Here is a 12,099-nt window from a genome sequence, read left to right on the forward strand (position 1 = left end):
TGGAACACCTCAACCCCATTATACACTGACATAGAAAAACTAAGAGCAAGGCTTCTTTTAAACTATTTCTCTAACTCACTGCCCAGGCTCCCTCAGAAAGAGCCCAAATCACAAAATACATTATGAGAATTTACATAGTTAAATGGCTTTTAAACATTTTGAGCATCCATTTGCCAATTCTAATGAGCAGCTAGCTAGATGGCATTCTTTTCATTCTCACCTGTGCCCATTTATCTAGATTAGAAGAAAAAGTTCTAAAAGGGAACAAAACTGGAGGCAGCTAGGTGGTACAGTGGATAGAGCACCAGCCTTGAATTCAGGAGGATCTGAGTTCAAATTTGGTCTCAGACACTTAACACTCCCTAGCTGTGTGACTGTGGGCAAGTCACTTAACCCCAGCCTCAGAGAAAAAAAAAAAAAGGAACAAAACTGTACAGCCCCATTCTATAAATAGCCTCAAATTCTTATCAATCCCAAAACTACAAGAGAAAATAAAGGGGAGAAAAACAAACTATTTCTTTCCTACCAGTCTTATTATGAATGATCAGAGTAGAATTTCTGGGCAACATGCAAGAAAGCGCAAGGTAAGTGTCTAAGTAGCCAGAAAGGCAAGCACAGAGTACAATACAAGTACAATAGCACCAAAAAAATAGGTCTGTGTCACTCAAATGTTCCTTTCACTCATTATTTACAATAGACCAAAGACACCTTCCTGCAATCAAATTAATACCAACGTTAAGTCCATCTGCCACCATAAGACCCCTAATGTCTAAGAGGTTTAATGATAACATTCCCAAAAATCTACTCTCACATGAACACATCCTTCTGGTGCCTCTGTGCCAGGTACATGTTAAGCACTCCATAAATGTTACCTCATTTGATTCCTAAAACAACCCTGGAAGAGATAGGTGCTACTGTTACCCCCATTTTTAGATCTGAGGAAACTGAGACAACGAGTGGTTAAGCAACATGACATAGAGCACACAGCTAATTAGTAAGTGTCTGAGACTGGATATGAACTAATTTCTTCTGGCTCCCAGGCTCAGCAATCTATCGGCTGCCATAGCACCTTGCCCTCAAAGATTACCTGATCTAGAGTTAATAGAAGATAGTTTTCCTTTAAGAAAAACCAGCTTTCAAATTTTGAAAGGAAAATTGCAAATAAAGAAAAACTACAATTTATTAAAGAAAAACTACAATTTATTTAAGTCCAGATATATGTTGGAAGCTTTTTCCTTGTTTCTTCAATCTGCTGGACAAATGAAATCACGAGAGACAGAAGGTGAAATATGATAATAAGAAAAATAAAGAATGAAATAAATGCTCTTTGCTTATGACCAGCTGAAGAGTTTTCTGATCCTCTTGTGGTAAAATCCAAAGACAGATTCTTTCTAAAGTGAACAGAGACAAAAAAAAAAAAAAAAAAAAAATCTAATCACCCAGCTTTTCCTGACTTAGGAAAACCATGGCTTTCAAAAATCAAAGTAGGATTTTCTCACTAGTGCTTGTTGCCAAAAAGAAATCAAGACTATCCAACCATATCACTCTCACAAGGAGTTGAGTTAAAAAAAAAAAAAAGGAGTTAAGAGTTAAAAAGAGTTAAGAGCCTCCCTTGGCAAAATTACCAGATATATAAGATAAGTGTATGAAAACCCAGAGTAAAGACTGAACACTGCACACTGCTGGGCCACCTTCATCACAACTTCCTTAACCAGCTCAATTGGACAGTCCTAACTAAAGTCTCTAGTCCTGAATCTTCTGAGTCCCTGAATTGCACATCACCATCATTTCCTAGTGCAACATTGCAACACTGAGATGATAGTTTCAGCAGATGGTGGCCAAGTTGATGGATTTATTTCCTCTGCCAATGATGTACATAAGGGAGCCCACCTGCTTGTTTTAGGGAAATTGTTCCCTTGCATCTATCTATAGGCCAAAGTGAAAACTGTTATTTATCAAGAACACAACACGTTTCTCCCTTGCTTTCAGCCTTTATTTAGATTTGGGTTAACTGTAGGGCTCTACTCTGTTCAACTTTGTAGAAATTTAACAAGCCAGGGTGAAGCTAGACCAACAGAACCATGGCTTCCAGAACAACTCAATGAAGCAATTCTCTTTGCTATGAACATCTTGGGCAGTGAATACAAGAATGTAAATCATTATTAGGATTCAGAAAAATACAAGCTACTGAGGAATATCTTCAAGACAAGTCAATGCTCATTCAATAGATATACAGTTCCAACACTAGTAATCAAGTGGAAGCTTGACAAATCCAATACTATCATCAAGCAAAATGAACAAGACAATTTCTATCTTTGTTTTGCTGCACAAAGAAATGCTTTAAAGGTAGCTGATGAAGCAGTGGACAGAGCAGGAAGACCCGATTTCAAATTTAGCTTCAGACATTTAATAGCTATGTGACCATAGTCATGTCACTTAACCTGTGTCTGCCTCAGTATCCTCAATTATAAAATGACAATAGTATCTATATCCCACAGTAGTTGTGAAGATCAAACGAGATGGTATTTGTACAGAACTTAGCACAATACCTGACACATATTAAGTGCTATATGAATACAAACAATCATCATCAAGATTATTGTCATTATAATTAGGTTGTTTTTTAGCTTCTTGAAGAAAAATTGTTTGCAGTCAGAGTAAGAACTGCTGACTGATCAGGAAGCAAAACCTATGGAAGAAAGGAAAATTGTTGGTCAGCACTCCAAAGGCTTCCAGTTCAAAGTCAGAAACGTGGCATAACTCTGAGCTTACACAAACTAACCTTTGAAGGAGAAAAATCACACAGAGAGCAATAAAATATAAAGTAGCCATACTTATTTTCCTAGCCAGAATCGGAGAATGTCCCTCTCTTTTTTTTTTTCCTTTTTATACTCAAACTTTTCTGAATTGCTATTATACAAATGGTCCCTACTATTATCTTCCCAAGTTGCCTAACTAGGCCAAGAAGCCCTCAAAGGATCACATCACTTGCTTATACTGCCTTGATATCTCTGAGATGGACATTAGCTAAAAGTTTGAGACTCTAGTCTTTTTCCCATAAGGGAAAAGTATTCCAGTATAAGGGGAAAGAAACACTTTTTGAATACATTTAATGATGGCCTTGCAGACTTGTGGTCTTCAGGGGCAGCTAAATGTTTCTAGCTAATGGTGCTCGAAGGAAACTTGACAGGGACAGACATTAAGCATCTTGCTCAGAACCTTGCCTTCTGACTAGGGAGAAAGATTAAGAGATGTATATCAGCTGAACTTGCTTAGGAGTCACTGACTACCACCAGGCAGGGTTATGCCAATGCCAGGAGGCATCTTCACAACAGGGCACCTCTACAGTCCTGCTACAGTGATCCCCAGAAACCCTCAGAGAGAGACAGCTACATGCAGCTTATTTCCTTGATCCCTCCCTTTAAAGCCTAAAGCCCCAGAAGTCATCTAGCACAGCAAAGCACACCATCAACATCACTGCTCCTGGAGAGCAGAGACTTGGGTACACAGTACACCCATCAATCAGAAAGCAAAGGCAACAGAAGCAGCAAAGAAAAGGAAACCAACAGAGAACACAGGCCTGAGGGAATTCAAAGGCAGGATCAAAATGCTATCATATTCAGGTGATATCTGGCAGGACAGAAAAAACAATAAGAACAGAGGAATGTTTACAACTGAGATACCATTACCATAACCACAGCCATCAGTTCATGCATATATAGATGCTGCCTGTGCTGTAGTCAGGGAGTCTGTGCTCCCTAAAAGAGTAAAGAAAATCAGCAGAGGCACTCTAGCATACAGGGTGTAGGGAATATTTTCTAAGCATTTCCTCATCTCTTTTCTGTATACCCATGGCTTTCATTTTAAAATCACTTTGCTCTAACTTTCATAGTCCAAATCTTCAAGGTGATAATAAGAACTAATATATCAAAAGTACCTTAATGATGAAACATACCATAGATCAACCTTAGAATTACTAATCTTAAATTTTGTAAATAAAGATAAAGAGGAAAAAAAATACAATGAAAATGGCAAATGAAAAACAAGATGGCTTGGCTTTTTTTCTTTGATTTTCTCTCTCACTCGCTCTCTCTGTCTCTCTTCTATCCCCTATCCTCTAAACCTAAATGTAAGAAGGTTACTATTTCATAAAGGTCTTGGTTTATTAGAAAGAAAGTTTCAGTCTCATGCATGCCAGTGAGAAGCAATCAGGACAAAAACAGAGAATTCCAAAAACAGGAACAAGACAGAGCTCCCCTGGCTTTTGCCTGTCCTGACAGGCAAGAGCAGAAAGCCGAGCCTCAAACCAGCTCTCTGACAGGGCCCAACGTCTCTGCAGCACCCCCCGTGTAATTACACACTTGAGTGACTGGACTCTGAAGAAAATTGAAGGCCTGAGCTCCGAACAGCTGCCATTTTCTCTCTCCATCACACCAGCGTGATTACTTGAGAAATGAACAGCCCCAGCTCAAAGCTACTCCAGAATTCTCAGAGGAAATATGGCTCCGTGTTCCAATAATGAGATTCTTAAGGCAAGCGTTACTTACAATCACTCCGCAAAAGAAGTGAGCCAGGCCCCTATATCTTACAAATTAGAATTTAAGAAACCCAGCGACAGTCTTGGGCGATCATTACTCTTCTGCTGCTCCAAGGGTTCTGAGCTTGGGTCTATTTTTAGTGCAGAAAGCTGTTATGTCCTTAAAAAAAATAATCATAATAAAATGGAAGGCTGTTATAATTACCTTCCTTTGAAACCAAATCCCCTTCCGTTTTCAAACCAAATAAACTGATTTCCAACGTCCTTTTCTTCCCAATCACCACCAATTTCTTACCATAAAATCTTTTGATTTCATCTAAACATCATACTCAATTCCTTGAATGTTTAAACAGCTAACATTGCAGGAATTTCTGCTATCTTATATGTAAGGTAAATTCAAAAACTTTCTGATGATGATATCTAATTCTTGAGGTCTATTATTTAAGTAAGTTAAAATATTATAAACCAATCATGAATTTTTTTCTTTCACATACATTTTCCAATCAACCTATCTCCCAATCACTCTAGGAGTCCACTGGAAATGAAACATTTGTAATTAGATATTACAAAAAATTAGTCAACCTAAAAATCTGGTCTTCACTGAACAAGCCAGATTGGCAATGGAATGAGTCAATCTGCCTGTGACCCAAGGAAAAATAAAGGTGGTGTTAGAATTTGACTTTGTTGTAAAACAGGAAATTAAAAAATGCTGGCAAAATTTTTCTAACATAAAAATATCTTTGGTCAGAAGAATCTCACTATAGAATAAAAAAATGTTTTCAGTATACTAAATTCCAAGGAAGGACACAAAAGGGTCAATTCTGAGGAAAAAGAAAATTACTGTTGTTCCATTATTATAGAGAAATATGCCACATACTATATCAAGTAGTCAGGAAGCTGGCAGGAGAATTTAGAAGAGTTCTACTGTTTTCTAAAGTTTAGATAAGATATGAATGTAAAGAATGAAGGGAAATAAGTCTTGATGACAGTCTCTAAAATTCACATGGCCTGCAAAAAGTCGGGCAAATCATTTTATTTTCATTAGCCTTTTCTATACCAAGCAGTGGTTCCCTCCTTCCTCCTTAGGTAATAAAGACACTAGCACAGTTTTCCACATCTTAATGAAAATGATACTGGACCCCCTGTTATTAGGCTCTATGTAAATAATAAGTACAACCTTTGTTGGACTGAATTATTGAGTTTCCCCAAGACTAGACTTAGATATCCATGAAAACACAAGGAGAATGAAGTAGAAACAGAGGCAATGAAAATTTCTTTGGGGAGCACTAATTAGTTTCCTTAATTATTTCCTGACTACATCAAGCCTCAAGAAAATGTTTCAGCAATGTCTGGGGAAAAAAATTTATAGAAAGCTTACAAAAATTTATAAAGTACAAGAGGATTTCACCAACAAATCAATTGGTTCCTAAAGAATCCATTTTTAGCCAGAATTACATTTAGAGCAAAGACATAAGACATGTCAACCAGGGAGAGAAAGGGAGTGTGGGGTCTACACCCACACCAAAGCTCAGGCAGTCTATCAAGAGAAGCCAGCCACCAGTGATCCTGCTAAGAGGCCGAAGGACTGGACTTACAATGAGCATGGTGACCAGAAGGTTCTTCTTGGTGACCTGGGCATGGGAGAAGATATAGTTCAGCACAGTATTCATATCACTTTTGTTCTCTTCCCGAAGGGTGAAGACACACTTATCGTAGTGACCTGTAAGAAACAAGCAGGAATCCATCTCATTTGAGATGTGTGCATTCAGACTCACTCATGTTTTCACATTCCACTCTTTAACAGGAAAGAGGAAAGAAATTGTTATGGTGAAGCCTAAGTTCCAAAGTCCCTTGCAGATCTGGGACTGCAATGCTATGAAAACCAATACGAATATCATAGCTTTATGCAAATCTTCTCTTCCCGCTACACACCAAAAAGAATACAGCATATTAAAATTTTAAGTGGGGGCAGCTAGGTGGCGCAGTGGATAGAGCACCAGCCTTGAATTCAGGGGGACCCAAGTTCAAATCTGGTCTCAGACACTTAACACTTCCTAGCTGTGTGACCCTGGCCAAGTCACTCAACCCCAGCCTCAGGGGGGGAAAAAAAAATTTTAAGTGGTCTGCGCAGCATTTGAAGTTAATGAGTAAAAGAGCTAGATTAAAATACTGTGTATTTACAAAGAGAAAACCAGAAACTTACTTTTTGAGAATAATGGGAGGGAACAACAGAAAGATCCTAAGAGTTTATTCCTAATAAAATCTAAAAAGAACTCATTTTCCATCCTGTTAAAAATATTTACATGTTGAAATAGGGCTATGATCTGGACAGCTAAGTGGTGCAATGGATAGAGGACATGAGTTCAAATCAGACACTTGCCACTTCCTAACTGTGTAACCTTAGGCAAGTCACTTAATCCCAATTGCCTTAGCAAAAACAAAGAAGAAGAAAAAAAAAAAAGAAAAGAAAGAGGTTAGGATCTAGATATCTATTCCCAAAAATTATGTTCTAGGATATTAACTCGAAAAAAAAATTAGGATTTTATTGACCCATGCCCTATATGTCCATTTGAAAACTGTCATTTTCCTACAAATAAAATCACTGTTTTCTCCTCCTTACAAGAACTAGTAGAACAATTTCAAAGTTAAACTAAGATAAAAATCAGAGATAGATTTTCACTGGAAAGTCCCAGGGAAACCATGCTGCAGGGCAGGAGTACTTTATAACAGGAACCTAACTTTCAGGTTTGTATTCATAATACATAATAAAATATGTATTTATAAATACATAAATAAAAAAAACATAATAAATACAGCATGCTAGCCACAACAATATCTTGGGATGTCAGACATGAGTGATGTTTTGGTCTATTTTATTTAACTGGATTGATCTACTACAAGAAACAGTTTGGGGAAGGATAATGTCATTGAGGGCAAAAGGGAAAGGGATATTGGGAAATTAAAATGATTTTTAAAAAAGGAGCAGCAAAACTTTTAGTTTGATTTTCTACAAGACTGGACAAGCTTCAAAATTTGAAAATAAGGTTAGATATGAACAAAAATAAGTTTATATTTAAATATCCTTAAAAACAAAAAATATCCCATAAAAAGCAGTAACATTCAAAAGGAATATGTTTCTTTGATAAAGATTTTTGTTTTTTTATCTTTAGCACCTTACATAGGATTTATTGAATTTTAAAGAGAATCTAAGGTCATTATATAAAAGACTAATCTATTTAAGGATATAGAGATATATGCCAATGTCAATTCAGCTCTACTTAAAAATAAATAGCACTTGAAATAAATGAGATTAATTTGAACTAGGTCATCTTGGAGAAATTCATATCTTAATCTGCTCTGTTGCTGTGTCCCATGGCAAGAAAAGAATATATTTAGGACATTAGGAACCATAAGTATCATGAGGTATAAAGAAACCACCATTCATCATAGGCCCAAACAATAAAAATATCTTAGGGCTTTAGGGATCCTTGGGTCTGTGGCTTCATGTAGAAAGGAAGCACGGCACCCCAGTTATTCCTTAAAGGGTTCAAAGGTAGACCAGCCTTATGAATGGATCTTCCCCCTCCAATAGAAATTTCAACATCCTGTGGTATTTTACTGCCATCTTGTGACTCAGGGAGACATTACAACATAAAGATGTTCAATCTTGCCTCCAATATTTCACATTTATAGATTTTCTACATCATTTAGTGAAGTTCTTCAGAGAGTGCTTTGGATAAATTCCACCTAAACAATGCAATGAAGAATGTTGGGGGAACCTCTCAAGACCTCCCAGATGATTGCAGTGTGGCCACAAAACAGGCACTGAAATTTCAGCTCATAGAGAAGAGATTTGAAAATATTATCTAAAGATCTGGTTAAGATCAGTAAAGATAACAAAATCTATCTCCAATCTCTATGAAGAGAATTACCTCAACAGAACGTATTCACAACCTAGCAAGGACAGATATTTTTTGTTTCTTTCTTAGGAAATGACATGATTTTTTTTTGAGAAGTGAAAGTACGTTTTTATTGACATTTCATGGATAGAAGATAATAAAATAGCAGACAGATTAATTGATATGGAATCCTCTGGGGTTGGAGTCAATTCTCCAGGTCTTTTAGACCTAACTCTGGGTTGGTCCTCAGAAAAAGAGACCTATCACCTACCATTCTGGAATTGAGTCTCCACTCTCAAGTACTGTCGAAGCAGATCCATCACCACAGCCTTCATGTGGCCTCTGATGCCACTTCGGTACCTGTTAAGATAGACGAGGTTGTGACTTAAGAGCCTAAGACTAAACTCAAAAACAAGAAGGCCAAATCTCTTTCCTTAATTAAAATGGACCTTAATTACTTAAATCTTTCCTTAATTAAAAAGATCATGTATAGAGAGGAAAAACCCACTTACTAACACAATTGGGAATATTAATTCAGGGTCAAAACTTTCAAAGTATCTGGCAATGGACCAAGAAGAATTTCAAATAGAAACTAAAACCCAGTAACATTAAGAATAAGTAGCCTGACTTAGGTTCCACCTGCTCTCATTGTCACTGAGTCATCACTATGGCCCTGGAAATAGTTTTTAGAACTATTACCTATAAAACTTTAGAAATGAATTTTGGGGAAAATGAAAGTTGCAGACATCATCTATACTCATGTATATTAGTTAATGAAGCCCTAAACAGCTTGCCTACTGTTAGGATATAAAAATAAAAAACATCCAAAAACACAAGGGGGGGCGGGGGGGGAGTGAAGAGAGGTGAGAAGAGAGAAATAAGTTGCCAACACACACCAAAATGCAAAGCAAATGCTAGTCAATAAAGTGGGAAAATATTCTATTTAGAAATGAAAGAGACATAAAAAATTTGGAGAAAGAGTTATAGCATTGTGAGTATTTTCTATTTCACCCTGGGTCATGGCTGCAAAAAGGTAAAAAGCATTTATTGTCAACAGGCCCTCACCTCTGCACGAGCTGCACAATGCTTTGAGTGTTCATGAAGAAGACTTCACGTTCAGACTTCCGGTTCAATGTAGCTGCATGACTATCTAGGATATTGGCAATCTAAAAGTATAATGTGAAGATAACTGAAACAAGGGGAGATCTAAAGCATTTTATTCTTTACCTCATCTCCAAAAGGGAAGCTCTTCTTACATCTACTGACATCATCCAGGCATAATTAAGTATGAAGGCTATTCTGAGTCTGTGCTATCCATTGGCAGCCTTCATCCCCTTTCAAACTTCCCTGTCAAATCTATGTCTACACCAACAACCATACCACCAGAAATATAATGGCAAGTGTGGCAGGGTACTTAAGAACCAGAATGGAAGCTAAAGAGATTCCCTCCTATGTCAAGGTCATGTTGCTAAGGGAATGAAGCAGTCACTCACAAAGCCAAACAAAGTTCCACACTAAGCGGACTAGAGAATCCAGGAGCTTCTCTAGCTTCTCTAGCTTGGACAGATTCCAAGGCCGTAGAAATGGAGGACACTGGATGAAAACTATCTTGTCATCATGGTTAACTCTAGCAGCATCAAGTATTTTTAAAATAATTTTAGACATCTTATATTTCATGTATTTTAACTTTCTCATTCTTTTATCCTCCCCACCCCATACTCAATAAAAATTTAATGAGGGAACAATTGCTTATGATCCCAGAAATGGGACAATCCACCAACAAAGACATCAAATCTTGGGCCACATATCCTGTTGAGATCCCAGTCCCTATCTACCTGCAGTGCTCTGGCCACACTGCAGACCCTCATTTTCCCAACAGTAACTAAAAGAAATACCTGCTGGCTGGGAAACTGGCAAAGGACAGAAGTGATATTGCTGGCATACTGGGCCATTTCCTTCTTGATGGACTTCTCCACATTGGGGGGTATACGGCCAGAAACACTGGTCATAATGTCCTGCAATTCTAGGAGAGGCAGGGAGGGATCTCTGAGGGTTTTCATCAACCTCTCCACCCAATCTTTTACCTGAGGATAAGAAACCAAAACAACACAAAAGCAAGATGGTTAACAAAGCTGCAACTGGTATGTATCCAACTAATGAATAAACACTTTTATTCTTTGGGGCTCAAATGTTAGTGTCTAACTAACTCATAGTCTAAAATTTTAAAAAATATTCCAATTTCAAAAATAAAAATCCTAGTGATAAAGATTCATGAGAGTATTAATTGCCAGGTCCATATTTCCAAAATTAAACCAGCCTACAAAATAAGCTTGTATCTCCATGGCAGACGTCTTTTATGACAGGAATGATAATCAAGTCTATCAATACCAAAAAGAGAAAGAAAAAGCTGAATTAACGAGGATTTTTAATAAAAATTGATATCTACACTTCAGACCTAGCTGCAATGGCAATAGGTACAAATCACTAACAAAAAACTAAACAGACGATAGAGGACATTGGGAAATGGATAGATTTTTTTGGGAACCTTCCACAATGACTGGACTGAATAATTTATTGCTAAGTAGAAAGAAAGGAGAAAAAAGTCATTCTCTTCACCAAGTGTCTTCATACCTTGCTATTAAAGAAAGGGTCTGGAAGGCAGTATCCATTCATAATGTTGACCAGGTTATCCAGGACGTAATGGAAGACTCGATGAAGTTTCTCGCCTCTGAGTGCTGTACTCTGGATCTTTGGCAAACTTCCAGTGTGTAGCTCAGCCTGTTAACCCAATAAGATTGAGTTACTTGTTACATTGCTTCTAGAAAGAAATACAGAGTTGCAGTAATTATGGCATCTTGCATTTCTGCTACTATTCTTTCTACCACAAGAGAGAAAGCCTCAAGGCAGAATCATCAAATCAAAAGAAGCAGAAAATGAACCACCATCTCAAACACTTTCAGTGCATGTCTGAAAGAACAAGAGTGAAAGGAAACTAGGAAATGAAATGCTAGGAGATCTCAGTTTTTGTATCCTTTAGGAAACATAAGCAACCAGGGTTAAGCAACCAGGGTATCATCACACCTACCTGCTGAACCTTATTAGGATTATCCAGCTGCAACTTGGCAATTACACAACCAGGATCAAGGGCTGCTCCAGGCCGCTTGACATAGTGGATACAACCAGATTCAACAGATATTAGTGTCATTACCATCTTCATCACCTACAGTAGAAAAAGAAGTCACTTAGCAGCAGTTCAAATTCAAACAGTCTAAAAATGTCTCTTTATTCTTTCCTTTGTGACTCCATGAAAAAAAGGTTTTTACACAAAACTGAAAAAACAGGTCTTTCTCTGAATACTTCTAAAACAGGAGATCTTGATCTTTCTCTGTCACTAAATCCTTTGCAGTTGGGGGAAGTCTATAGAGTCCTTATTTTTTTTTTTTAATGAAAAGACATGCTAAATTTCAGTTAGAGGTCAGTGAAAATAAAGATGTACCTTTTTTTATCCAAATTTACAGACCCCTTTGAAATCTATCTAGGGAAAAATTTGGGGTTACATGGTTAAAAAGCATGTACTCTAAAAAATGACACATCACAAAATTGCCCTTTTTAACTAGTTCCATCACCTACAAACTGTCAATTCCTTGAAGTCTAATATAGCCC

At 37.3% G+C, this 12,099-nt stretch overlaps 1 protein-coding gene across 4 annotated transcripts in view; it reads right to left on the reverse strand.

Moving 5' to 3' along the window:
* ACACA (acetyl-CoA carboxylase alpha) overlaps positions 1-12,099 on the reverse strand; it is a 221,727-nt gene that overhangs the window by 141,362 nt on the left and 68,266 nt on the right. For all 4 annotated transcript variants that reach the window (XM_074262047.1, XM_074262045.1, XM_074262046.1 and 1 more), the window contains exons 20-25: positions 11,522-11,656; positions 11,068-11,214; positions 10,332-10,520; positions 9,502-9,602; positions 8,708-8,796; positions 6,133-6,257 (exon numbers count right to left, since the gene is read on the reverse strand). In XM_074262047.1, coding sequence (XP_074118148.1) covers positions 6,133-6,257; positions 8,708-8,796; positions 9,502-9,602; positions 10,332-10,520; positions 11,068-11,214; positions 11,522-11,656 — 786 coding nt within the window. The remainder of the gene's footprint in view (positions 1-6,132; positions 6,258-8,707; positions 8,797-9,501; positions 9,603-10,331; positions 10,521-11,067; positions 11,215-11,521; positions 11,657-12,099) is intronic.

Source organism: Sminthopsis crassicaudata, chromosome 4 (genome assembly GCF_048593235.1).
Source record: "Sminthopsis crassicaudata isolate SCR6 chromosome 4, ASM4859323v1, whole genome shotgun sequence".
NCBI lineage: Eukaryota > Metazoa > Chordata > Mammalia > Dasyuromorphia > Dasyuridae > Sminthopsis > Sminthopsis crassicaudata.